We start from the raw sequence: 27,692 nt of genomic DNA on the forward strand, positions 1-27,692 counted from the left end.
AGTCCGCGGTCGCCAGTACTCGGTCGGCGAAGGGGCGCACCGCATCCATCAGCCGCAGCACTTCGGCAACATCGAACTCCCCAGTCTCCGAGGGGAAGCCAGCGGTGACCTCCTCCACGTCGAACCCTTCGTAGTAATGCGCCAAGCACCATGCTCGTAGCCATGGTAATGCCAACGCGGCAGAAGAGCGACGAAGCCAGCCAACAACAGCCGGAATGTTGGACACGGCCTTGAAGACGGATGGCGTGTCCCGCGGAATCACCTCCCGCGGGCTCAGTGCGGAGCGCGGCAAGTATCTCCCCGCGCAGCGATGATACGCGCGGTCGCGGTCGGCGACAGCATTCCCGTGGAGTCGCCGTCTCCACGAAGTCGCACGTACCTGCAGTCAACAACACAAGGAAAAGGGAAAAATGAGAACTTCCCCTTCAACGCCGACTCGCCACGCTCGGGGACTGGCCCCCGAGGCCGACTCGCCACGCTCGGGGACTGGCCCCCGAGGCCGACTCGCCACGCTCGGGGACTGGCCCCCGAGGCCGACTCGCCACGCTCGGGGACTGGCCCCCGAGACCGACTCGCCACGCTCAGGGACCGACCTCGAGGCCGACTCGCCACGCTCGGGGACCGGCCCCGAGGCCGACTCGCCACGCTCGTGGACTGGCCCCCGAGGCCAACTCGCCACGCTCGGGGACTGACCCCCGAGGCCGACTCGCCGTGTTCAGATGCTCAAACCCCCGGCAAATAAAACAAGCAGTGCGACAACAAGAACTTACCAAGAATCTGCCGCGACATCTCCCTGACGAAAGCCTCGAAGTTGGTCTTCTCGGCCTGCACCGCCAGGACGATGCCCTCGGACGCCTCCTTCTCCGCAGCAAGTTCTTTGGCGTGCTGCTGCTTCAAGGCCGCCACCTCCTCCCGCAGAGACGCGGCAGCCCCACGTGCAGAGTCCCGCGCATCAGTCGCGGCCTCCAGCTTCACCTTGTATTCGGTGATGACGTCCTCCAGCTCCCGGCCCTTCTGCTCCAGGACCTTCGTCAATTCCGCCACCTCCGCTTTCGCCCTTTTCCGGGCCTCTTCGGCCTGCTGCGCCCGGAACTCGGCTTCACGGTAGAAGGACTCCTTGACGAACCCTTCCCGAGCCTCGGCAAGAGCCTTTGCCTGCGCCTCTGCTACAAGAAAAGGAAACGGTGAGAACGAACGCCCGGGCCAGTGACACTGAATGAGGACGGCGAGCGGGCATGACTTACTGCCCAGGGCAATCAGCTTCCGGTTCTTCTGCGCCGCCTCCTCCACAAGCGCGGTCAGCCGCTTAATCTCCGCCTACGGAAACCAAACAAAAATGCCAAGGTCAAACAAACAAAAAGCAACAGAGACTCGACTCGCCCTTTCAGACCAAGTCGACCCTCGGGGACTGGGGGTGACTAGGCCACGTGTTCAGCGACACTTACCACATGCGCCTCGCCAAGCGCCGTGTGGAGCTCAGTGAAGGTCAATGAAGACGGCGGCGGATGACGCGACTCGGTCGCCCCGTCCGCTCGCATCACCGCCTCAGTCGACGGAACCTCGCCCGTCCGCGTGTCGGTGTCACTGGGCGGGGCGCGGTCCCTGGCGGCCTTGGACCGGCGCTCTTTCAGTGGCTCCGACAGGCCGCCCTCCTCGACGATGTCCTCTTCAACTTCGGGTGCCTTCTGCCCCTCGGTCGATCCAATGTCGCCGACTCCTCCTCCACCACAGGCGGAGCAACGTCCGGACCCGTCGCCGCACTCGCCATGCCCCCGCGAGCCATGCTGGGTAGAGGAAAAACGTTGGCGGTGGGCTCGACGTGGCTAGTGCTCTCCTTCTCCGCTTGACTCCCGGCGGCGGGCTCTTCTGGAGCCGACCCCGCACCCCCAAGGTCGGACGGCGCCGCCTTCCTCTCCGCGGCCTTCTTCTTTGCCTCGGCCGCCCTCGTGGCCGCCACCCTGGCCGCGGGCGGCTTCGCCAAGGTCTTCTTCTTGGACCTACAGAGAGGCGAGGTGAGTCGACAATCAGTCCGCCGCAGAAGGATAAATTCGACAAGAAATACTTACTTCACCGTGGGAATCGCTTTTACGCCCGGACCGGCCCGAGCTCCCGCATCGATCGCGTCCTTCAAGGGACACCGAAGCCTCATGGACCCTTCCAGAGAGTGGGGCGCAGCCGCTTCGATAGCGGCTCGGCCCCTTCCTTGGAGGGCTCCGCCTTGGCCTCCGGACGGGAGGTCGCCTCCTCTTCCGCCGCGCCCTGGGACGAGGACTCGGCACCCCTCTTCGACCCGCGCGGGAGTCTGATGAAGTCCCGCGCCTCCGAGTCCGACTCGGTGCGCTCCTCCTCCTCGTCGACCTCTTCCTCCTCGCCTTCGGTCATCTCCGGTGGTTCCTTTCCGGCGAGAGGAGGGAGGTGGTCCGCGATCTTCTGCCAACGCTGCAATCGAATCAAAGGAACAAGTCAGAAAGGAAGAAGCGCGGCTAAGCCGTGCGAAGTCGCCATGCGAAGCATTACCTGAGGCGCTGGGGTGTCTTCGGTGTAGGGCTGCAAGCCGTCCTCGAAGGAGGTAAAGGTGGCAGTGGTGATCTTAGCGAGCGCCTTCCGGTACTCGCCCTCGTCCCACTCGGTCGCCGTCGACCGGGTGCGGTCGTTTGTCCCCAGTACTCCCACATGGGGTGAGCTCGGCACCGCAGGGGGATCAGCCGCCGGCCGAGCCAACAGTTGTACATATCGACCGCCGTCAAAGCCGTCATCTTTTAGCGCCTGGATCGCTTGGCGCATATCCTTCACCACCTTCTCACCTTTCGCTGCAGCGGCAGCTGGACATTGAGGCGCCGCGGGACGCTCGGCTCGGGACTGTATTGGGGAATGCATACCTCGCCCGGGGGAGTGTACTCCTTGGCGTAGAACCAGAACGACGCCACGGCGATCGCGCCTTCTTGGGGAGCGCCATGTCGATGAAGCTTTCCCCGGACTTCACCTCGGAAGGTGATCCCCCGTTCGGGATGAGTGCTTCGCTGTTCTTGCTGGCTCGAGTCGCCCGCCCGTGGAAGATGGACACCCACAGCGGGAAGTAGGGCGGACAGCCCAAGTAGCATTCGCACAGCGCCACGAACAGAGAAATCTGCCGGACGCCGTGCGGCCCGAGGTCGGAAACCTTGATGCTGTAGAAGGCCAGCAACTGCCGGAGGAAATCGGAGGTGGGGAGAGCGAACCCGCGATCGAGGAAGCTCATGAAGATCACGAACTCCCCGGGCCGTGGGAGGGGCTCCGTCTCGTTCGCCGGCGGAACCCGCCATCGCTCTTGGTTGAACTCCGGGATGACTCCGGAGGCGACGTACGGGAGGAGAGACTCCCGCGTGACCTTCGACTTGCCCCAACCCTTCGCCGCCATGGATGCGTGTGGAGTGTGGAATGAAGATGAGATGAAGAGAAGATGGGGGATGAATGCGGAGGAGTGTTGAACCCTAATCCTAGGGGCGACCCTTTATACCGCCCGCACTCGCTCAGATTGAGGATGAGATCTGTTCGTTGAATTGTCCCGGAATCGCCGCCCCGCAATCAACGGTCGAGATCTGCGCCGTCACCGGCTGAATAGCCGTTAAACTAGCCGTTAGCGGTCACGTCGAGCCCAACGGTCAACAACATGCAAACGGTGTGCGCCTCGGTCAACGTGAAATCTAGCCGTTGGCCTCTCCACGTGTCTCTATGGTGACTACGCGTCGACTGGCAAACGGCGACTGGCTAGAGCCGACTGTCACACGCCGACCGACTGATCAAATTATGGCGACTGAGACTGCCACCGCACCCGCGACGTTATCTTTGGAAGCCCGGCGGCGACTCATCTTGATCCATCACCGCGCCTCTCCAAGACTTGTTCCAGATCCGCGCTTCTTCACCACCGCGCTTGGGGACTACTGATGGGGATATGCCCATAGGGGGTGGGTCGCCAGTCCCAGTCGCCATGAAGATAGAGGCTTGGGTGGATCGCCAGTCGCCTAAGCGACTGGGCCCTAAGGCGACTGGGCCGTGATCCCAAGGAGGAGGTCCACACGGCTGGACAAGAAGATTACTTGCGAGAGGGATAGCGGATCCCGGATTAGTAGCAACTGATATGATTCGGAGTTATCTCCATGTAACCCTAGGCCGGGGGTGCTTATATAAACCCCCGAGCTTAAACCCTAGAGGACACCTTACTCAAGATCCAATCTCCCCCTGTAAGCTCTCGGCGTAGCCGCCGACTGAGCCCCCCCATTGTAATTCTCCACTGAGCAATAAAGATCTAGCAGGACGTAGGCCTTTTACTCTCCGGAGGGGCTGAACCTGGGTAAAACCCTTGCGTCTCTTGCACCTCGACCCGTAGATGGCAATGTTCCCTTCCCCTCGCATCAATGAAGTGCTACCCCCTGTAGCATCTGCCGTGGTTACATCCACGACAATGCATGAAGCTTGCAACTTGTAAGATATAATTTACATGATACATATGCTTTATTACTACCGTTGACAAAATTGTTTCATGTTTTCAAAATCAAAGCTCTAGCACAAATATAGCAATCGATGCTTTTCCTCTATGGAGGACCATTCTTTTACTTTTATGTTGAGTCAGTTCACCTATTTCTCTCCACCTCAAGAAGCAAACACTTGTGTGAACTATGCATTGATTCCTACTGAAGGAGATATGCCCTAGAGGCAATAATAAAGTGGTTATTATTTATATCTTTATGTTTATGATAAATGTTTATATATCATGCTAGAATTGTATTAACCGAAACATTAGTACATGTGTGATATGTAGACAAACAAGAAGTCCCTAGTATGCCTCTTAAACTAGCTTGTTGATTAATGGATGATTAGTTTCATAATCATGAACATTGGATGTTATTAATAACAAGGTTATGTCATTGTGTGAATGATATAATGGACACACCCAATTAAGCGTAGCATAAGATCTCGTCATTAAGTTATTTGCTATAAGCTTTCGATACATAGTTACCTAGTCCTTATGACCATGAGATCATGTAAATCACTTATACCGGAAAGGTACTTTGATTACACCAAACACCACTGCGTAAATGGGTGGCTATAAAGGTGGGATTAAGTATCCGGAAAGTATGAGTTGAGGCATATGGATCAACAGTGGGATTTGTCCATCCCGATGACGGATAGATATACTCTGGGCCCTCTCGGTGGAATGTCGTCTAATGTCTTGCAAGCATATGAATGAGTTCATAAGAGACCACATACCACGGTACGAGTAAAGAGTACTTGTCAGGAGACGAGGTTGAACAAGGTATAGAGTGATACCGAAGATCAAACCTCGGACAAGTAAAATATCGCGAGACAAAGGGAATTGGTAATATATGTGTATGGTTCATTCGATCACTAAAGTCATCGTTGAATATGTGGGAGCCATTATGGATCTCCAGATCCCGCTGTTGGTTATTGGTCGGAGTGAGTACTCAACCATGTCCGCATAGTTCTCGAACCGTAGGGTGACACACTTAAAGTTGGATGTTGAAATGGTAGCACTTGAATTATGGAATGGAGTTCGAATATTTGTTCGGAGTCCCGGATGAGATCCCGGACATCACGAGGAGTTCCGGAATGGTCCGGAGAATAAGATTCATATATAGGATGTCATTTTATGTGAAATAAAATGTCGCGGAAGGTTCTATGGAAGGTTCTAGAAGGTTCTAGAAAAGTCCGGAAGAAACCACCAAGGAAGGTGGAGTCCACAAGGGACTCCACCTCCATGGCCGGCCAGCCCTAGATGGGGTGGAGTCCCAAGTGGACTCCACCATAGGGGCCGGCCACCCCCCACATGGGAGGTGGGAATCCCACCTTTGGGTGGGAGTCCTAGTTGGGCTAGGTTTCCCCCTCCTATGGAAGGTTTTGGTTTCGGGTCTTATTCGAAGACTTGGACACCAACACTTGGGATCCACCTATATAATGAGGGGCCAAGGGAGGGGCCGGCCAACCCCAAGACCATAGCTTGGCCGCCCCCTTGAGTGGCCGGCCACCCCCTCCCAAACCCTAGCTTTGCTCCTCCACTTCATATTGCCCGCGTAGCTTAGCGAAGCTCCGCCGGACTTCTACACCGCCACCGACACCACGCCGTCGTGTTGTCGGATTCAAGAGGAGCTACTACTTCCGCTGCCCGCTGGAACGGGGAGGTGGACGTCGTCTTCATCAACAACCGAACGTGTGACCGAGTACGGAGGTGCTGCCCGTTCGTGGCGCCGGAACCGATCGTGATCAAGATCTTCTACGCGCTTTTGCAAGCGGCAAGTGATCGTCTACCGCAGCAACAAGAGCCTCATCTTGTAGGCTTTGGAATCTCTTCAAGGGTGAGACTCGATACCCCCTCGTTGCTACCGTCTTCTAGATTGCATCTTGGCTTGGATTGCGTGTTCGCCGTAGGAAATTTTTTGTTTTCTATGCAACGTTATCCTACAAAGTGGTATCGAGCCGTGTCTATGCATAGATGGTTGCACGAGTAGAACACAATGGTTTGTGGGCGTTGATGCTCTTGTTATCTTTAGTTTGAGTACTTTGCATCTTTATGGCATAGTGGGATGAAGCGGCTCGGACTAACTTTACATGACCGCGTTCATGAGACTTGTTCCTCGTTCGACATGCAACTTGTATTGCATAAGAGGCTTTGCGGGTGTCTGTCTCTCCTACTATAGTAAAGATTCAATTTACTCTTCTATTGAAAACATTAGTATCAACGTTGTGGTTCATGTTCGTAGGTAGATTAGATCTCTCTCGAAAACCCTAAACCACGTAAAATATGCAAACCAAATTAGAGACGTCTAACTTGTTTTTGCAGGGTTTGGTGATGTGATATGGCCATAATGTGATGATGAATATGTATGAGATGATCATTATTGTATTGTGGCAACCGGCGGGAGCCTTATGGTTGTCTTTAAATTTCATGTTGAGTAGTATTTCAAAGTAGTTGTAATAGTTGCTACATGGAGGACAATCATGAAGACGGCGCCATTGACCTTGACGCTACGCCGACGATGATGGAGATCATGCCCGAAGATGATGGAGATCATATCCGTGCTTTGGATATGAAGATCAAAGGCGCAAGAACAAAAGGGCCATATCATATCACATATGAACTGCATGTGATGTTAATCCTTTTTATGCATCTTATTTTGCTTAGATCGCGACGGTAGCATTATAAGATGATCCCTCACTAAAATATCAAGATAATAAAGTGTTCATCCTTAGTAGCACCGTTGCCAAGTCTTGTCGTTTCGAAGCACCTCGTGATGATCGGGTGTGATAGATTCAATAAGTACATATAACGGGTGCAAGACAGTTTTGCACATGCGGATACTAAGGTGGCCTTGACGAGCCTAGCATGTACAGACATGGTCTCGGAACACGTGATACCGAAAGGTAGAGCATGAATCATATGGTTGATATGATGAACACTTTGAGTGTTCGCCATTGAAATCACACCTTTTCTCGTGATGATCGGGTTTAGGTACGGTGGATTTGGTTCGTGTGATCACTAAGACAATGCGAGGGATATTGTTTTGAGTGGGAGTTCACTTAGGTTTTTAATTATGTTGAATTAAAATTTGAACTCAATTTGTCATAAACTTAGTCTAAACTATTGCAAATATATGTTGTAGAGATGGCGTCCCCAATCAATTTTAATCAGTTCCTAGAGAAAGAGAAACTTAAGAGCAACGGTAGCAACTTCACCGACTGGTTCCGTCATGTGAGGATCTTCCTCTCTGGCGGAAATCTGCAATTTGTGCTTGATGCACCGCTAGGTGACCCTCCTGCAGAAAATGAATCCGATGAAGTAAAAGCTGTTTACGCGACTCGGAAAACTCGGTACTCTCAAGTTCAGTGTGCCATCCTGTGCAGTCTGGAATCCGATCTTCAAAAACGTTTTGAGCACCATGATCCTCATGAGTTGATGAATGAGCTGAAAGCTATATTCGAGACTCATGCGGCAGTGGAATGCTATGAAGCATCGAAACATTTCTTCAGCTGTATGATGGAAGAAGGCAGCTCCGTTAGTGAGTGTCAACACCCGGATTTTTAAGTCCAGATGCCTATTATGCCATTCATCGCAATCCCAGGAATATTGTTTTTGCGAGACATAATAGATTAATATCACAACACATCATTTATTACAACTCATAATTGTCTTACAACACGGGATCACATGATCCAGTCTCATTACAATAGTAGATGATCTATTGATCAATTACAAAACACATAGCGGAAGCGAAGTAGCGTAGTAGTAGTCCATCTATTCCACAGGCAACTGTTGACGTCAGGAGTGATCCTAGTTGTCGTAGACGTCCTGCTGTCCTTCTTCCGGGTTCTGGTACTCCTCTTCATAGTCTGGCCATTTGAATAGCCAGGGACAAAGCCATGAGTACTTTAAAGTACTCGCAAACTAATACTAAGATAAACACTATCAACCATAGAAGGGGATGCTAAGCTCTAGTTTCATTTGCAGAAAGCCAGTTTTATTTCATAAACACTTTAATAATCAAAAACCTTCATTTGCTCAACTAACTCAAGTGGGAACATTAGTGTCATTCCCACAACTCAGTTGTGATTCAAAGTCAAGTTCACCATTCACCTTTCAAGTTCAAAACTCAAGTCACCCTTCACATGTCACATTTTGAAAATGGTCTGATGATGGAAACAGTATGGCCTTTCCAACCGTCCATAACCGAGGACGCGGCTATTCGAATAGATCTACACTCTGCAGAGGTCGTACACTTGTGCCACAACATTTGCAATAATCCGTCAGGGTTAACTGGCCCTGATTTACCACACTCCGTGTGCGGACTACCAACCATAACCTTTCACTTACATATCCTAGTATAGGCATCTCTCCCCATGAGCTTGGCCTCCCGGTGAAAACCAACTGTTAACCCGGGAACTGCACAGGGCTTGGGCCGGACATTCACCTCATATTCACGTCATATCACATCATTCCACTTTGGTAGAGGCAGCCTCCAGCATAACCCCGATGACGCTTGTTTAGAGGGAACCCATACTAAGATACATAAACTTCTAGTTAAGCCCTACCCATATCAGGTATTGTGGGGGTACTTGCAAAATTGGAATGGTATCGCATCCAACTCAATCATCAGTTTTTGGTAAAATTCACCAAGTCATTCACCAGTCACATTCACCTTCAAAATCTTTCAATAGAATGACTCATCATTCCAAGGTTTTCAAAGTCATTTCAAATCACAAGTTCCCATCTAGAGTAGCCACTTTTGATATTGAGCACTAGCAACTAATCATGAGGGGTGCTAACTAGCTTATAGCCTTCTAGGCTAAGTTTGATACTCTTGTAGTATTCTATCTCTAGACCAAAGTTAACTATAAAAGCAAGTTATAAATAATCAAAAACAAAAGCTTGTAAGAGTAAAACTGGGAAATAGGATCATTAAGCATAAAGTAACAAGTAATGGTGCCTTGCTCTTGTGGAGCTTTGCACTTGGGTAGTCTTGCAAGAATATTTGCGGGCCATAATATGGTTTGCAAGGATGTTAGCTTGCATTGGTAAAAGCATGCAAGAATACTAGCTTGCCTTGAGTGGTGTACTGATCAAAATGGTCTTCTTCTCCTTCTTCTTGGTAGAAAACCTCCTCCTCTTGATAGTCCCCGGTACTAGCGTCTAAAATACGAATACGAGGATACAATCACCAAACAATTCATTGGCTATTCCAAACATCACATATATTCACACAACTATTCTATGCACACAATTAATACGATTTGGTGCATTGGTGGTATTGCTTTGAGGAAGAATAATTTCCTCTCATTTTATATGTAAAAGATAGTTTCCATATAGTTCTCGAGGAATAATTTCCTCTCATTGAATTTTTTTTAAGATTTAATTTCTCAAACCATCACACATGAATTTAGGTTGACCCAAGTCAACCATTCATCATCATTATTTGAGAAAATGATTTAAATGAGGTAGGGATACCTCATACCATTTAATAAGGCCTATTATGATTTAAAATCTCCAAGTATTTCATGTGAGAGTATTTGACCAGGGGTTCAAACTTCATATGAAAGTACTTGGGACAAGATTTAAATGAAGTGAAACACCTCATATAATTTACACAAGTAAACTAGTATCACTCATTACTATTAAGTGGTTAAAGGTGTTGTTTTCTTATTTAGGAAAAATAATTTCCTCTCATACTACATAAGGTGTTACTTTTAATTACTTAGAGAAATAACTTCTTCTCATTGTCTCATTAAGATTTAATTTCTCTTATGAATAATATATGACCTAGGTTGACCCAAGTCAACCTCTTCATACTTATCATTTGAGAAAATGATTTAAATGAGGTGAACACCTCATACCATTTAATACCAACATAGTAAAGATTTAATATCATCAAATAATTCACTATGAGAGTTAATAGACCATGGTCTCTACCTCATGTAGAATTAATTGAGACAAAGATTTAAATGAGACCAAAGCATCTCATATGATTCAATGAGTAGTTTTGAACAATTCAAAACTACTATGAAAGGTTTAATATTTTCAAACAAGAACCTATGGGTCATTAATACATGTGTCATCAGCTCTCATTGAATCACTTGGATTAATGATTTAAATGAGGTGCTATACCTCATACAATTTAAATACTATTTTTGAAAAAGTTTAAATGAGCTAGAAATGGCCAGATAGCCATTATTTGAATCTAGCCCATGATCATATGAAACAACTATAGTATTTTATTACATAGTAAATTAGACCACATCAAATGTGATTTTTGAGAGGTGGAACCACCTCAAAATAGTTTATGGTTGATTTTTAATAATTATTTGAAGTTTGAAAAGTTACTGATTTGTTATTTTTACTATTCAAAAACTATAACAGATATTGGTTCGAATCCAGTGGGGTTGGATGGGGCCTTTCATGAGCTTTCTAAAGATATAAAATTTGTTGAAATTGGCTCAGTAGAATTGGATCTATTGAATTTTGAAGCTAGCTTCAGATTGTAAAATAAATGGAAAAGAATTAAACTATTTTGAATTTAAACGGGGGCGGGAAATTTAATGGGCCGGCCCAGCTGTGCTGGCGAGGCGAGCGGGCCGCCTGACAGTGGGGTCCACTGTCAGGGCGTTTTAAAACGCCGAAGCGGTACGCCGCGCTGTGGGCCGTCGGATTAAAGGAGATCGGACGGCAGCGGTTCATCCTCGTCGGAGACGAGCTCCGGCGGGAGCAAACCCTACCGGCGGCCAGGAGGGTCCAGGGAGGGGCCTTACCGTGGTCCAGCGGGGTCAGCGAGGCGGGCTATTGGCGTTGGAGACGACGGCGGTGCCGATGGTGGTCGCAGCAGCTCCAATGGTGGCCGCAATCGATGGCGCCGTTGCTGGGGTACGGCGGGGCACCGGCGAGCAATTGGGGCTAGCTAGGGCACAATGTGAGGAGGGAGATGGTCGAGGAGCGTCAGAGGAGGTAGGGGAGGTGACTGGTGTGGAGTTTGGAGGCGGGAGCGTCGGCTTTTATAGAGGCGAGGCAAGGCCGAGGCGGAGCGGGCAGGTTGAGGGTGGCGTCGCCGTTCCAGGGCGTTGAAGGGGCAAGGAATGGGCGAGGTGTGTTCCTGGGGTCACGGTGATCACGACGCGCATCCAGGCGAGGCAGGGGAAGGAATGGTCGCGTCGTTATCGTCATCGGACGCCAGGGTACTGCGGCGGATGGTCGTCGTCCATGACGACGGCTACAGGGCGTGCGCGTCCAAGCGGCGTTGTCCGTGAGGTAGCTGACGTCGAGGTGAGGCTGTAGGTGAAAGGAGAGGTCGAGGGGAGCACTGAGTCGACGGGGCGAAGCGGTGTCCTGGCGCGCTCCGGGGCGTCACCATGCGCGTCCTGTCGCGCATGGGCGTTTTCTGGGCGCGTCGGTTCACGTCAGTTCCTGGTCAATGCCGATGTCTTCTCGGTCAGCGGCGTGCATGAGCAGCATCAGGAGGGTCAGGGGAGAGCAGATGACATGGTGGAGTGAGATGGATGTGAGAGGAGGAAGGGATGGCATGGGGTGTGACATGAGGACCGGCATGGTGGCGTTCTGGTCAAAACTGGTCCAAGGCAAGTGGTGGCAATGCTTGACACTGGTCCTGAGGGGTGGGGTGAAGTGCCAGGGCAGCAGAGAGGGGCAGAGATGGACTTGGTCCAAGGTAAAATCCAGTATGGGCTTCAATTTCTACACTGCCTGCAAGGTGTTTGTGGTAATGCCCGAAAGAGAAAAGTTTTCGAAATTTTGAAATTCCTTTGGTGGATCTCAAACATATATTCATAGAAGTGGAAAGGTGGTGGTGGTGGTCAATTTGGTGAAGAATTGCAAAATGGCAAAAGTGAGATGATCTTCTCTTTATTTCAAGGTCTCCTCTTGTCTCCTCTATTCTGGTCAACCTGGTCAACATGAGATATGGTGGTCAACATGGAAGTTGTTGACCTTGACATGGTCTTGGATGACATGGAGAGAGTTGACTAAGTTTGGTTTGGGAAAGGTCAAAACCAGGGGTGCAAAGTGGTGAAGAAAATATAAAAGTGACATATGACCATTATCATATGTGAATTGAATTTGAGATTTCCTTTGATTGGATTCTTGTTTCTTTGATGCAATTGTGTTTGTTTATCCTATATAAGAGTTTTACAAGCAAGAGATCAAGCAAAGGTGGCCTTGGTTGAAGATTTGCAAATTTGGCTCTATGTGTATTTGAGTGAAAATGGGATTTTCTCACCAATTGATTTCTCTCCATTTACTTTGACTTTGGTTGACTCTAATGTGATTCTTATGAGTTTAGAAACATTTCCAAACCATTGAATCCATTCAAAAAGGTCTTGATCCAAGATTTGCAAAATTGGCCATAACACATAAGAGGTGATGTGTTAAGTTTTATTATTTTTGAAAAGGGTTCACCTTGCTTCACTTGGACATGGGTTAGGGTCAATTTGGTGTTATATTAGGTTGAGAGATGGTTTCACACCATTTGGTCAAGGTAGAAAAGCATAGGTCAAGATTTGGTGAAATGGCTATGTGTCTCATATGCCTCTATGCATATGTTGCATTGATTTTTGATTTGAGTGTTCTTGGCCCAAAGGGGGTGTTGAGGGTTGAAATGGTATATGGAAGTGATCCATCCATTCACAACAAGTCCTAGGGTCAAACTTCTCAAATTCACAAATTTGCATTTTTCTCACATATGCCTCTATGGCATTTTTAGTTTCTTTTTAAATTCTTTTGGAAAACACTTGGAATTGGTTTGGTAGGTACTAGGTAAGGTGTATGAAGGTTTTCCAAACCTCTAAGCAAAGTAGAAATGCTTAGGGTAAAGTTTTATAAAAATAGCCATAGGCACCTATACCTCTTTCTTATTTAATTCTCTTTTTATTTCATTTTAACTAGGGTGGTGAGAAGAGGGGTGAGGTTTAGGGTTTTGTGGGGTTCTCAAAGGTTCACCACCATTTAGCATAATTAATAAAGATAGGGTTCAAGGTTTACCTATTAGGGCTATATGTCCCCCTAGGTCTTTTATTTTATTTTGGGTTTCTCAAAAATAGATCCAATTGATTTAAGGAGAAGCTTAGGGTTTAAGGTTTTTCTTATTTGAATTATTTTTCTTGTATTTTATCTGATTGGTGATCTTCACTTGATCACTTTGGGGTTTTAGGGTTTAGCACATAAGCATAATAACACTCATCATGGCAAAACACAAGATTTAAACAAGGTCTATATGTATCAATCTTATTTTAATAAAAGTTTTTGTTGGTTCCAAAATTTGGAACTAGGGAAAATTCAATTTGTTTGTTTTGAAATTTTTGGGTTGTTACAAACCCTTCCCCCTTAAACAAATCTCGTCCCGAGATTTTAAGAAAAGTTAGGTTCCTAAGAGAGATTGAGCATTTTAAACACAGGAGGACATACTTGGCATTGTATGCAGGGTGCTTCTGAGCTTCGATGGCGATCATGTGGTAGAAACGTCCGTTGTTGTTGTTCGGTTCCTTCTTCCGGCAAAGCGGCGCTGTTGTTGAGCAGGTCTTTGCGGTATTGGCGGCAATCCTGGCAAGCTTCTTGGGGCACTCCTTGGAGAAGTGACCCACAACTCCACATTCATAGCGATTGACGGTGGATTTGTCTTTGGGGTTGACGGGGTAGCATTGCTTCCAGTCCTTGGGGCGGTATTGGGGTTGTTGTTGTTTCCATTGTTGTTCTTGTTGTTGGGGCGGTTGTTGTTGTTGTTGTTGTTCCCTCCGTGCTTCGGGGTCCTCCGTTGTTGTTGGTGTAGTTGGGGCGATAATTACGGGCGGGGGCTTGTTGTATCTTGGGGTGAATCCTCCAGAGGAGTTATTTCGATACTTACGGTTATGGTGGGGTCCACTCGGTTCATCATTCTGCGTTTCTTTGTTCTCACCGGCTTTGATGCGGCTTTCCTTCCATCTGTATGGCTGAGTCTACCAGGGCTTCTAAGTCGTGAACGGAATGTTCACTAACACGGTTGCATCTCGTCGTGCGATCCGTTCAGAAATCTTTCCTTTCGCTTCTCATTGGTGTCGGTCTCATCCGGGCGTACCTTGACAGAGTAAGAAACACTGTCGCGGTATTCCACCACGGACATTCTTCCTTGCTTGAGTTCACGGAACTCGTCTCTCATCTTTTTGATCGGTCCTTGGGGCACATGGTATTTGCTAAACTTAATCTTGAAGTCTTCCCGGGTCATCATCATCCTGCATTCATGGCACGGGTCTTTGGTCCACCAAGCTACGGCTGGTCTGCTAAGTAGTGCGTGGCGAACAGCACTTTCTCTGCGGCTTCAACTTGGGCAACTTCGAGGTTATTTTCCATGGTTTGGAGCCAGTCATCAGCATCGAGGGGCTCTTCAGTCTTGTTGAATACCGGAGGGTTGGTGTTCTGGAAGTTCTTTAGCTTTGATCCTGGGTGATCATGATGGCCTTGATTGTTCTGAGCTATCTGTTGCAGTGCCGCAAGGTTGGCTTGGCGTTCGGCTCTTTCGACTTCTCGATCTGCCATCATTGTCTGCAGCGATTGCATCATCGCGTCGTTGGTGCGATTGGGAGGGGCCATCTGAACATGGATGTCGATGATAAGATAAGAGGGAATTTTCTATGGTTTGTTTTGTTAAGTTTAAAAGTTCATAAAATTGAAAACTTGAGTAGTGTTGCGGGGGTAAAAACCAACAACACTTTTTCATTCATACCAAGCATCATACATTACAAATCTAACACACCGTTGGTTTGAAGAACCATTCATCGCTCTACGATACAAGGGGGATCCTGATACAACTCACACCTACTTAAGTGCTTGGGTGATACTACTCTTCAGGGGGGGTTTCTTCGTCTTCACGGGTGAGGTGCTTGGCGAGAGGCGAGGGCGTTGTCCAAATCCCTGCGGGTTTTGTACTGCCTGAAGTCCTGAGGGGCTTCATAGGGGTTCATCTTTGGTTGTGGTGGGGGCATGGTCATCGGTCTTCCCATGGAGTCATGTCTTGGGTAGTAGATGAAGCGAGTGTTCTTGATCTTGTCCTCATTTTGTCCACACAGACGGGAAATTGCTTCTTGCATAGCTTTGTCTAGTCCTTCCTTCCAAGTGTTTCCCGTTACGAGAAAACCATATGGTTTCCCATCTTTGGGGCATCAAGCTTCCTTCGTAGATCGGTAGAGACGTCCCACCGAGGTGGTTCTCCCTGGCGAGCCTTGAGGGGTATTCCGAAGAACTCGGGATACGGATGTCCCAGATAGTCCACCAGTTGCTTCAATTCCTTTTCGAAACTTTTGTCGTCTCCGGATCCAAGCTTATAGGACTCCCATTGGTACTTCATCTGTGAGCAAAGAGGAGGAGTAAATTTAAAGAAGTATTCAAGTGTGCAAAATTTTAGATAGTGCTACAAAGAAAGTAGAGTATGAATTTCTCATTTTGAAAAAGATTTCAAGGATAAGAGTGAGAATAAGTTTTTCACAATTATTCACTTCTTTGGTTTTTGAAGCTAAGTTTTGCAGACGTCCATTCTAACTAGGGTCTCCTAAGGTCAAACAATGGCTCTGATACCAACTTGTCAACACCCGGATTTTTAAGTCCAGATGCCTATTATGCCATTCATCGCAATCCCAGGAATATTGTTTTTGCGAGACATAATAGATTAATATCACAACACATCATTTATTACAACTCATAATTGTCTTACAACACGGGATCACATGATCCAGTCTCATTACAATAGTAGATGATCTATTGATCAATTACAAAACACATAGCGGAAGCGAAGTAGCGTAGTAGTAGTCCATCTATTCCACAGGCAACTGTTGACGTCAGGAGTGATCCTAGTTGTCGTAGACGTCCTGCTGTCCTTCTTAGGGTTCTGGTACTCCTCTTCATAGTCTGGCCATTTGAATAGCCAGGGACAAAGCCATGAGTACTTTAAAGTACTCGCAAACTAATACTAAGATAAACACTATCAACCATAGAAGGGGATGCTAAGCTCTAGTTTCATTTGCAGAAAGCCAGTTTTATTTCATAAACACTTTAATAATCACAAACCTTCATTTGCTCAACTAACTCAAGTGGGAACATTAGTGTCATTCCCACAACTCAGTTGTGATTCAAAGTCAAGTTCACCATTCACCTTTCAAGTTCAAAACTCAAGTCACCCTTCACATGTCACATTTTGAAAATGGTCTGATGATGGAAACAGTATGGCCTTTCCAACCGTCCATAACCGAGGACGCGGCTATTCGAATAGATCTACACTCTGCAGAGGTCGTACACTTGTGCCACAACATTTGCAATAATCCGTCAGGGTTAACTGGCCCTGATTTACCACACTCCGTGTGCGGACTACCAACCATAACCTTTCACTTACATATCCTAGTATAGGCATCTCTCCCCATGAGCTTGGCCTCCCGGTGAAAACCAACTGTTAACCCGGGAACTGCACAGGGCTTGGGCCGGACATTCACCTCATATTCACGTCATATCACATCATTCCACTTTGGTAGAGGCAGCCTCCAGCATAACCCCGATGACGCTTGTTTAGAGGGAACCCATACTAAGATACATAAACTTCTAGTTAAGCCCTACCCATATCAGGTATTGTGGGGGTACTTGCAAAATTGGAATGGTATCGCATCCAACTCAATCATCGCTTTTGGTAAAATTCACCAAGTCATTCACCGAGTCACATTCACCTTCAAAATCTTTCAATAGAATGACTCATCATTCCAAGGTTTTCAAAGTCATTTCAAATCACAAGTTCCCATCTAGAGTAGCCACTTTTGATATTGAGCACTAGCAACTAATCATGAGGGGTGCTAACTAGCTTATAGCCTTCTAGGCTAAGTTTGATACTCTTGTAGTATTCTATCTCTAGACCAAAGTTAACTATAAAAGCAAGTTATAAATAATCAAAAACAAAAGCTTGTAAGAGTAAAACTGGGAAATAGGATCATTAAGCATAAAGTAAAAAGTAATGGTGCCTTGCTCTTGTGGAGCTTTGCACTTGGGTAGTCTTGCAAGAATATTTGCGGGCCATAATATGGTTTGCAAGGATGTTAGCTTGCATTGGTAAAAGCATGCAAGAATACTAGCTTGCCTTGAGTGGTGTACTGATCAAAATGGTCTTCTTCTCCTTCTTCTTGGTAGAAAACCTCCTCCTCTTGATAGTCCCCGGTACTAGCGTCTAAAATACGAATACGAGGATACAATCACCAAACAATTCATTGGCTATTCCAAACATCACATATATTCACACAACTATTCTATGCACACAATTAATACGATTTGGTGCATTGGTGGTATTGCTTTGAGGAAGAATAATTTCCTCTCATTTTATATGTAAAAGATAGTTTCCATATAGTTCTCGAGGAATAATTTCCTCTCATTGAATTTTTTTTAAGATTTAATTTCTCAAACCATCACACATGAATTTAGGTTGACCCAAGTCAACCATTCATCATCATTATTTGAGAAAATGATTTAAATGAGGTAGGGATACCTCATACCATTTAATAAGGCCTATTATGATTTAAAATCTCCAAGTATTTCATGTGAGAGTATTTGACCAGGGGTTCAAACTTCATATGAAAGTACTTGGGACAAGATTTAAATGAAGTGAAACACCTCATATAATTTACACAAGTAAACTAGTATCACTCATTACTATTAAGTGGTTAAAGGTGTTGTTTTCTTATTTAGGAAAAATAATTTCCTCTCATACTACATAAGGTGTTACTTTTAATTACTTAGAGAAATAACTTCTTCTCATTGTCTCATTAAGATTTAATTTCTCTTATGAATAATATATGACCTAGGTTGACCCAAGTCAACCTCTTCATACTTATCATTTGAGAAAATGATTTAAATGAGGTGAACACCTCATACCATTTAATACCAACATAGTAAAGATTTAATATCATCAAATAATTCACTATGAGAGTTAATAGACCATGGTCTCTACCTCATGTAGAATTAATTGAGACAAAGATTTAAATGAGACCAAAGCATCTCATATGATTCAATGAGTAGTTTTGAACAATTCAAAACTACTATGAAAGGTTTAATATTTTCAAACAAGAACCTATGGGTCATTAATACATGTGTCATCAGCTCTCATTGAATCACTTGGATTAATGATTTAAATGAGGTGCTATACCTCATACAATTTAAATACTATTTTTGAAAAAGTTTAAATGAGCTAGAAATGGCCAGATAGCCATTATTTGAATCTAGCCCATGATCATATGAAACAACTATAGTATTTTATTACATAGTAAATTAGACCACATCAAATGTGATTTTTGAGAGGTGGAACCACCTCAAAATAGTTTATGGTTGATTTTTAATAATTATTTGAAGTTTGAAAAGTTACTGATTTGTTATTTTTACTATTCAAAAACTATAACAGATATTGGTTCGAATCCAGTGGGGTTGGATGGGGCCTTTCATGAGCTTTCTAAAGATATAAAATTTGTTGAAATTGGCTCAGTAGAATTGGATCTATTGAATTTTGAAGCTAGCTTCAGATTGTAAAATAAATGGAAAAGAATTAAACTATTTTGAATTTAAACGGGGGCGGGAAATTTAATGGGCCGGCCCAGCTGTGCTGGCGAGGCGAGCGGGCCGCCTGACAGTGGGGTCCACTGTCAGGGCGTTTTAAAACGCCGAAGCGGTACGCCGCGCTGTGGGCCGTCGGATTAAAGGAGATCGGACGGCAGCGGTTCATCCTCGTCGGAGACGAGCTCCGGCGGGAGCAAACCCTACCGGCGGCCAGGAGGGTCCAGGGAGGGGCCTTACCGTGGTCCAGCGGGGTCAGCGAGGCGGGCTATTGGCGTTGGAGACGACGGCGGTGCCGATGGTGGTCGCAGCAGCTCCAATGGTGGCCGCAATCGATGGCGCCGTTGCTGGGGTACGGCGGGGCACCGGCGAGCAATTGGGGCTAGCTAGGGCACAATGTGAGGAGGGAGATGGTCGAGGAGCGTCAGAGGAGGTAGGGGAGGTGACTGGTGTGGAGTTTGGAGGCGGGAGCGTCGGCTTTTATAGAGGCGAGGCAAGGCCGAGGCGGAGCGGGCAGGTTGAGGGTGGCGTCGCCGTTCCAGGGCGTTGAAGGGGCAAGGAATGGGCGAGGTGTGTTCCTGGGGTCACGGTGATCACGACGCGCATCCAGGCGAGGCAGGGGAAGGAATGGTCGCGTCGTTATCGTCATCGGACGCCAGGGTACTGCGGCGGATGGTCGTCGTCCATGACGACGGCTACAGGGCGTGCGCGTCCAAGCGGCGTTGTCCGTGAGGTAGCTGACGTCGAGGTGAGGCTGTAGGTGAAAGGAGAGGTCGAGGGGAGCACTGAGTCGACGGGGCGAAGCGGTGTCCTGGCGCGCTCCGGGGCGTCACCATGCGCGTCCTGTCGCGCATGGGCGTTTTCTGGGCGCGTCGGTTCACGTCAGTTCCTGGTCAATGCCGATGTCTTCTCGGTCAGCGGCGTGCATGAGCAGCATCAGGAGGGTCAGGGGAGAGCAGATGACATGGTGGAGTGAGATGGATGTGAGAGGAGGAAGGGATGGCATGGGGTGTGACATGAGGACCGGCATGGTGGCGTTCTGGTCAAAACTGGTCCAAGGCAAGTGGTGGCAATGCTTGACACTGGTCCTGAGGGGTGGGGTGAAGTGCCAGGGCAGCAGAGAGGGGCAGAGATGGACTTGGTCCAAGGTAAAATCCAGTATGGGCTTCAATTTCTACACTGCCTGCAAGGTGTTTGTGGTAATGCCCGAAAGAGAAAAGTTTTCGAAATTTTGAAATTCCTTTGGTGGATCTCAAACATATATTCATAGAAGTGGAAAGGTGGTGGTGGTGGTCAATTTGGTGAAGAATTGCAAAATGGCAAAAGTGAGATGATCTTCTCTTTATTTCAAGGTCTCCTCTTGTCTCCTCTATTCTGGTCAACCTGGTCAACATGAGATATGGTGGTCAACATGGAAGTTGTTGACCTTGACATGGTCTTGGATGACATGGAGAGAGTTGACTAAGTTTGGTTTGGGAAAGGTCAAAACCAGGGGTGCAAAGTGGTGAAGAAAATATAAAAGTGACATATGACCATTATCATATGTGAATTGAATTTGAGATTTCCTTTGATTGGATTCTTGTTTCTTTGATGCAATTGTGTTTGTTTATCCTATATAAGAGTTTTACAAGCAAGAGATCAAGCAAAGGTGGCCTTGGTTGAAGATTTGCAAATTTGGCTCTATGTGTATTTGAGTGAAAATGGGATTTTCTCACCAATTGATTTCTCTCCATTTACTTTGACTTTGGTTGACTCTAATGTGATTCTTATGAGTTTAGAAACATTTCCAAACCATTGAATCCATTCAAAAAGGTCTTGATCCAAGATTTGCAAAATTGGCCATAACACATAAGAGGTGATGTGTTAAGTTTTATTATTTTTGAAAAGGGTTCACCTTGCTTCACTTGGACATGGGTTAGGGTCAATTTGGTGTTATATTAGGTTGAGAGATGGTTTCACACCATTTGGTCAAGGTAGAAAAGCATAGGTCAAGATTTGGTGAAATGGCTATGTGTCTCATATGCCTCTATGCATATGTTGCATTGATTTTTGATTTGAGTGTTCTTGGCCCAAAGGGGGTGTTGAGGGTTGAAATGGTATATGGAAGTGATCCATCCATTCACAACAAGTCCTAGGGTCAAACTTCTCAAATTCACAAATTTGCATTTTTCTCACATATGCCTCTATGGCATTTTTAGTTTCTTTTTAAATTCTTTTGGAAAACACTTGGAATTGGTTTGGTAGGTACTAGGTAAGGTGTATGAAGGTTTTCCAAACCTCTAAGCAAAGTAGAAATGCTTAGGGTAAAGTTTTATAAAAATAGCCATAGGCACCTATACCTCTTTCTTATTTAATTCTCTTTTTATTTCATTTTAACTAGGGTGGTGAGAAGAGGGGTGAGGTTTAGGGTTTTGTGGGGTTCTCAAAGGTTCACCACCATTTAGCATAATTAATAAAGATAGGGTTCAAGGTTTACCTATTAGGGCTATATGTCCCCCTAGGTCTTTTATTTTATTTTGGGTTTCTCAAAAATAGATCCAATTGATTTAAGGAGAAGCTTAGGGTTTAAGGTTTTTCTTATTTGAATTATTTTTCTTGTATTTTATCTGATTGGTGATCTTCACTTGATCACTTTGGGGTTTTAGGGTTTAGCACATAAGCATAATAACACTCATCATGGCAAAACACAAGATTTAAACAAGGTCTATATGTATCAATCTTATTTTAATAAAAGTTTTTGTTGGTTCCAAAATTTGGAACTAGGGAAAATTCAATTTGTTTGTTTTGAAATTTTTGGGTTGTTACAGTGAGCACATGCTCGCCATGACCGGGCATGCGAAGAAACTCAGTGACTTGGGAATAGTGATTCCTAACAGACTGGGGATTAATCGTGTCCTTCAATCACTGCCACCAAGTTACAAGAACTTTGTGATGAACTACAATATGCAGAACAAGAACAAGGAGTTACCTGAACTTTTTGGCATGCTAAAAGCTGCTGAGATTGAGATCAAGAAAGAGCATCAAGTGTTGATGGTCAACAAGACCACCAGTTTCAAGAAACAGGGCAAGTCTAAGGGAAAATTCAAGAAGGGTGGCAAGAAAGCTGCCACGCCTCCTATGAAACCTAAGAACGGCCCTAAGCCCGATCTTTGAGTGCTATTACCGCAAGGAGAAGGGACAACTTTGGAAGCGTAATTGCTCCAAGTATCTCGGCTGATCTGAAGAGCGGCCTTGTCAAGAAGAAGAAAGAAGGTATATTTGATATACATGTTATAGATGTTCATTTCACCGGTTCTCGTTCTAGTACACGGGTATTTGATCTTGGTTCGGTTGCTCATATTTGTAACTCGAAAGCAGGAACTAAAGAATAAACGACAAGCTTGAAAGATGAAGTAACGATGCGCGTTGGAAACGGATCCAAGGTCAATGTGATCGCGGTCGGCACACTTCCTCTACATCTACCTTCGGGATTAGTTTTAAGCCTAAATAATTGCTATTATGTACTGCGTTGAGCATGAACATTATATCCTGGATCTTGTTTAATGCAAGACGGTTATTCATTCAAGTCTGAGAATAATGGTTGTTCTATTTTTATGAATAATATCTTTTATGGTCGAGCACCACAAAAGAATGGCTTATTTCTATTAGATCTCGATAGTAGTGATACGCATATACATAACATTGATGCTAAGCGAATTAAACTTAATGATAATTCTACTTATATGTGGCACTGTCGTCTTGGTCATATTGGAGTGAAACGCATGAAGAAACTCAATCCTGATGGATTACTTGAATCACTTGACTTTGAGTCACTTGATAGATGCGAAGCATGTCTAATGGGTAAAATGACAAAGACTCCATTTTCTGGTATGATGGAGCGAGCTCTTGACTTATTGGAAATCATACATACGAGATGTATGTGGACCAATGAGCGTAGCATCGCGCGGTGGTTATCGTTATGTTCTAACCTTCACGAGATGATCTGAGTAGATATGGGTATATCTATTTCATGAAACATAAATCCGAAACTTTCGAGAAGTTTAAGGAATTTCAAAGTGAAGTAGAAAATCAACGTAACAAGAAGATCAAATTTCTACGATCTGATCGTGGAGGTGAATATCTGAGTTATGAGTTTGGCATGCATTTAAAGAAATGCGGAATACTTTCACAATTGACACCGCCGGGAACACCTCAACGAAACGGTGTGTCCGAACGTCGTAATCGAACTCTCTTAGATATGGTTCGTAGTATGATGTCTCTTACAGATTTGCCGTTATCATTTTGGAGTTATGCATTAGAGACAGCCGCATTCACTTTAAATAGAGCACCATCAAAATCCGTAGAAACGACACCGTATGAATTATGGTTTAATAAGAAACCTAAGTCACGTTCTGAAAGTTTGGGGTTGCGAAGCCTATGTAAAGAAGTTACAACCGGACAAGCTAGAACCCAAAGCGGAGAAATGCGTCTTCATAGGATACCCTAAGGAAACTATAGGGTACACTTTCTATCACAAATCCGAAGGCAAAATCTTTGTTGCTAAGAACGGAACCTTTCTTGAGAAAGAATTTCTCACTAAAGAAGTGATTTGGAAGAAAAGTAGAACTCGATGAGATTGATGAATCTATACTCGTTGATCGAGTAGCGCGATCTGGAAGTTGTACATGTACCGCCTACACCGCAACGAGAGGAAGCTAATGATAATGATCATGAAACTTCGAACGAGGAAACTACCGAACCTCGCAGATCGACAAGGGAACGTGCCACTCCCCGATTGGTATGATCCTTGTCTAAATGTCATGATTGTAGATAACAATGATGAGGACCTGCGACGTATGAAGAAGCGATGATGAGCCCGTATTCCAACAAATGGCAAGAAGCCATGAAATCCGAAATGGGATCCATGTATGATAACAAAGTATGGACTTTGGTAGACTTACTCGATAGCCGAAAGGCTGTCGAGAATAAATGGATCTTCAAGAGAAAAACAGATGCGATGGTAATATTCTGTCTATAAAGCTCGACTTGTCGCAAAGGGTTTCCGACAAATTCAAGGAGTTGACTACGATGAGACTTTCTCACTGTAGCGAAGCTAAAATCTGTGAGGATTTTGTTAGCAATAGCTGCATTTTTCGATTATGAGATTTGGCGAGATGGATGTCAAAACGGCGTTCCTTAATGGAGACATTGAGGAAGAGTTGTATATGGTACAACCCAAAGGTTTTGTCGATCCTAAAAATGCGACAAAGTATGCAAACTTCAGCGTTCAATTTATGGACCGAAGCAAGCATCAAGAAGTTGGAACCGACGCTTTGATAAGGTGATCAAAGACTTCGGGTTTATACAAAGTGTCATGGAGAGGCCTGTATTTACAAGAAAGTGAGTGGGAGCTCTGTAGCATTCACGATATTATATGTAGATGACATATTATTGATCGGGAATGATATAGAACTATTAAGCGGTGTTAAGGGTTATTTGAATAATAGTTTTTCAATGAAAGACCTTGGTGAAGCATCATATATATTAGGCATCAAGATTTATAGAGATAGATCAAGACGCCTAATAGGGCTATCCACAGTACATATCTGGACAAGATTCTAAAGAAGTTTAGAATGGACGAAAGTAAGAAAGGGTTCTTACCAATGTTACCAGGCAAGGTATTGAGTAAAACTCAAGGACCGGCTACGGCGAGAAGAAAGAGAAAGGATGTGTAACATCCCCTATGCCTCGGCGATGGGATCTATCATGTATGCCATGCTATGTACTAGACCGGATATAGCACATGCTTTGTTAGTTTGACTAGCGAGATATCAAAGTGATCCGGGGAATGGAACACTGGACAGGTCAAGAATATCCTGAAGTACTTGAAAAGAACTAAGGATATGTTTCTTTGTTATGGAGGTGACCAAGAGCTCGTTGTAAACGGTTACACCGATGCAAGTTGGAACACTGATCCCGATGACTCTAAGTCACAATCTGGGTACGTGTTTATATTGAATGGTCTTTGCGATGGGTGGGCAAGCTCGAAGCGGTGCACGGTGGCGAAGTCTTCAACGAGAATCGAGTACATAGCGGCTTCGGAGGCTTCATCGAAGCGGTATGGATGAAGAGGTTCATTGTAGAGCTCGGTGTGGTTCCTAGTGCATTGGACCCATTAATCATTTACCTTGTGATAACATGGGTGCCATCGCCAATGCACAAGAGCCAAGGTCACACAAGAGGTGAAGCATATCAAGCTGCGTTACCACTCGATTCGCGAGTACATCAAAGATGGAGAAGTAAAGATTTGCAAAGTACACACGATCTGAATGTAGCAGATCCGTTGACTAAAGCTCTCCCTAGGGCAAAGCATGACCAACACCGTAATGCCATGGGTGTTAGGTATATTACAATGTAATCTAGATTATTGACTCTAGTGCAAGTGGGAGATCAAGGAGATATGCCCTAGAGGCAATAATAAAGTGGTTATTATTTATATCTTTATGTTTATGATAAATGTTTATATATCATGCTAGAATTGTATTAACCGAAACATTAGTACATGTGTGATATGTAGACAAACAAGAAGTCCCTAGTATGCCTCTTAAACTAGCTTGTTGATTAATGGATGATTAGTTTCATAATCATGAACATTGGATGTTATTAATAACAAGGTTATGTCATTGTGTGAATGATATAATGGACACACCCAATTAAGCGTAGCATAAGATCTCGTCATTAAGTTATTTGCTATAAGCTTTCGATACATAGTTACCTAGTCCTTATGACCATGAGATCATGTAAATCACTTATACCGGAAAGGTACTTTGATTACACCAAACACCACCGCGTAAATGGGTGGCTATAAAGGTGGGATTAAGTATCCAGGAAAGTATGAGTTGAGGCATATGGATCAACGGTGGGATTTGTCCATCCCGATGACGGATAGATATACTCTGGGCCCTCTCGGTGGAATGTCGTCTAATGTCTTGCAAGCATATGAATGAGTTCATAAGAGACCACATACCACGGTACGAGTAAAGAGTACTTGTCAGGAGACGAGGTTGAACAAGGTATAGAGTGATACCGAAGATCAAACCTCGGACAAGTAAAATATCGCGAGACAAAGGGAATTGGTAATATATGTGTATGGTTCATTCGATCACTAAAGTCATCGTTGAATATGTGGGAGCCATTATGGATCTCCAGATCCCGCTGTTGGTTATTGGTCGGAGTGAGTACTCAACCATGTCCGCATAGTTCTCGAACCGTAGGGTGACACACTTAAAGTTGGATGTTGAAATGGTAGCACTTGAATTATGGAATGGAGTTCGAATATTTGTTCGGAGTCCCGGATGAGATCCCGGACATCACGAGGAGTTCCGAATGGTCCGAGAATAAGATTCATATATAGGATGTCATTTTATGTGAAATAAAATGTCGCGGAAGGTTCTATGGAAGGTTCTAGAAGGTTCTAGAAAAGTCCGGAAGAAACCACCAAGGAAGGTGGAGTCCACAAGGGACTCCACCTCCATGGCCGGCCAGCCCTAGATGGGGTGGAGTCCCAAGTGGACTCCACCATAGGGGGCCGGCCACCCCCCACATGGGAGGTGGGAATCCCACCTTTGGGTGGGAGTCCTAGTTGGGCTAGGTTTCCCCCTCCTATGGAAGGTTTTGGTTTCGGGTCTTATTCGAAGACTTGGACACCAACACTTGGGATCCACCTATATAATGAGGGGCCAAGGGAGGGGGCCGGCCAACCCCAAGACCATAGCTTGGCCGCCCCCCTTGAGTGGCCGGCCACCCCCTCCCAAACCCTAGCTTTGCTCCTCCACTTCATATTGCCCGCGTAGCTTAGCGAAGCTCCGCTGGACTTCTACACCGCCACCGACACCACGCCGTCGTGCTGTCGGATTCAAGAGGAGCTACTACTTCCGCTGCCCGCTGGAACGGGGAGGTGGACGTCGTCTTCATCAACAACCGAACGTGTGACCGAGTACGGAGGTGCTGCCCGTTCGTGGCGCCGGAACCGATCGTGATCAAGATCTTCTACGCGCTTTTGCAAGCGGCAAGTGATCGTCTACCGCAGCAACAAGAGCCTCATCTTGTAGGCTTTGGAATCTCTTCAAGGGTGAGACTCGATACCCCCTCGTTGCTACCGTCTTCTAGATTGCATCTTGGCTTGGATTGCGTGTTCGCCGTAGGAAAATTTTTGTTTTCTATGCAACGTTATCCTACACCTACATACTTGCATATTGCACTTATTATATTACTCTATGTTGACAATTATCTATGAGATATACATGTTACAAGTTGAAAGCAACCGCTGAAACTTAATCTTCCTTTATGTTGCTTCAATGCCTTTACTTTGAATTATTGCCTTATGAGTTAACTCTTATGCAAGACTTATTGATGCTTGTCTTGAAGTACTATTCATGAAAAGTCTTTGCTTTATGATTCACTTGTTTACTCATGTCATTTACATTGTTTTGATCGCTGCATTCACTACATATGCTTTACAAATAGTATGATCAAGGTTATGATGGCATGTCACTCCAGAAATTATCTTTGTTATCGTTTTACCTGCTCGGGACGAGCAGAACTAAGCTTGGGGATGCTGATA

General features: G+C 45.7%; 1 protein-coding gene across 1 annotated transcript in view; it reads right to left on the minus strand.

Annotated features, from left to right (window-relative positions):
* Positions 1-723: 723 nt before the first annotated feature.
* The window catches only part of LOC139835571 (uncharacterized), a 34,455-nt gene continuing 7,486 nt past the window's right edge, over positions 724-27,692 (minus strand). Inside the window, exons 3-5 of the mRNA XM_071825434.1 lie at positions 1,446-1,760; positions 1,245-1,317; positions 724-1,166 (exon numbers count right to left, since the gene is read on the minus strand). Coding sequence (XP_071681535.1) covers positions 724-1,166; positions 1,245-1,317; positions 1,446-1,760 — 831 coding nt within the window. The remainder of the gene's footprint in view (positions 1,167-1,244; positions 1,318-1,445; positions 1,761-27,692) is intronic.

The sequence above is a fragment of the Lolium perenne genome, chromosome 2, assembly GCF_019359855.2.
Source record: "Lolium perenne isolate Kyuss_39 chromosome 2, Kyuss_2.0, whole genome shotgun sequence".
In the NCBI taxonomy this organism is placed as follows: Eukaryota; Viridiplantae; Streptophyta; class Magnoliopsida; order Poales; family Poaceae; genus Lolium; species Lolium perenne.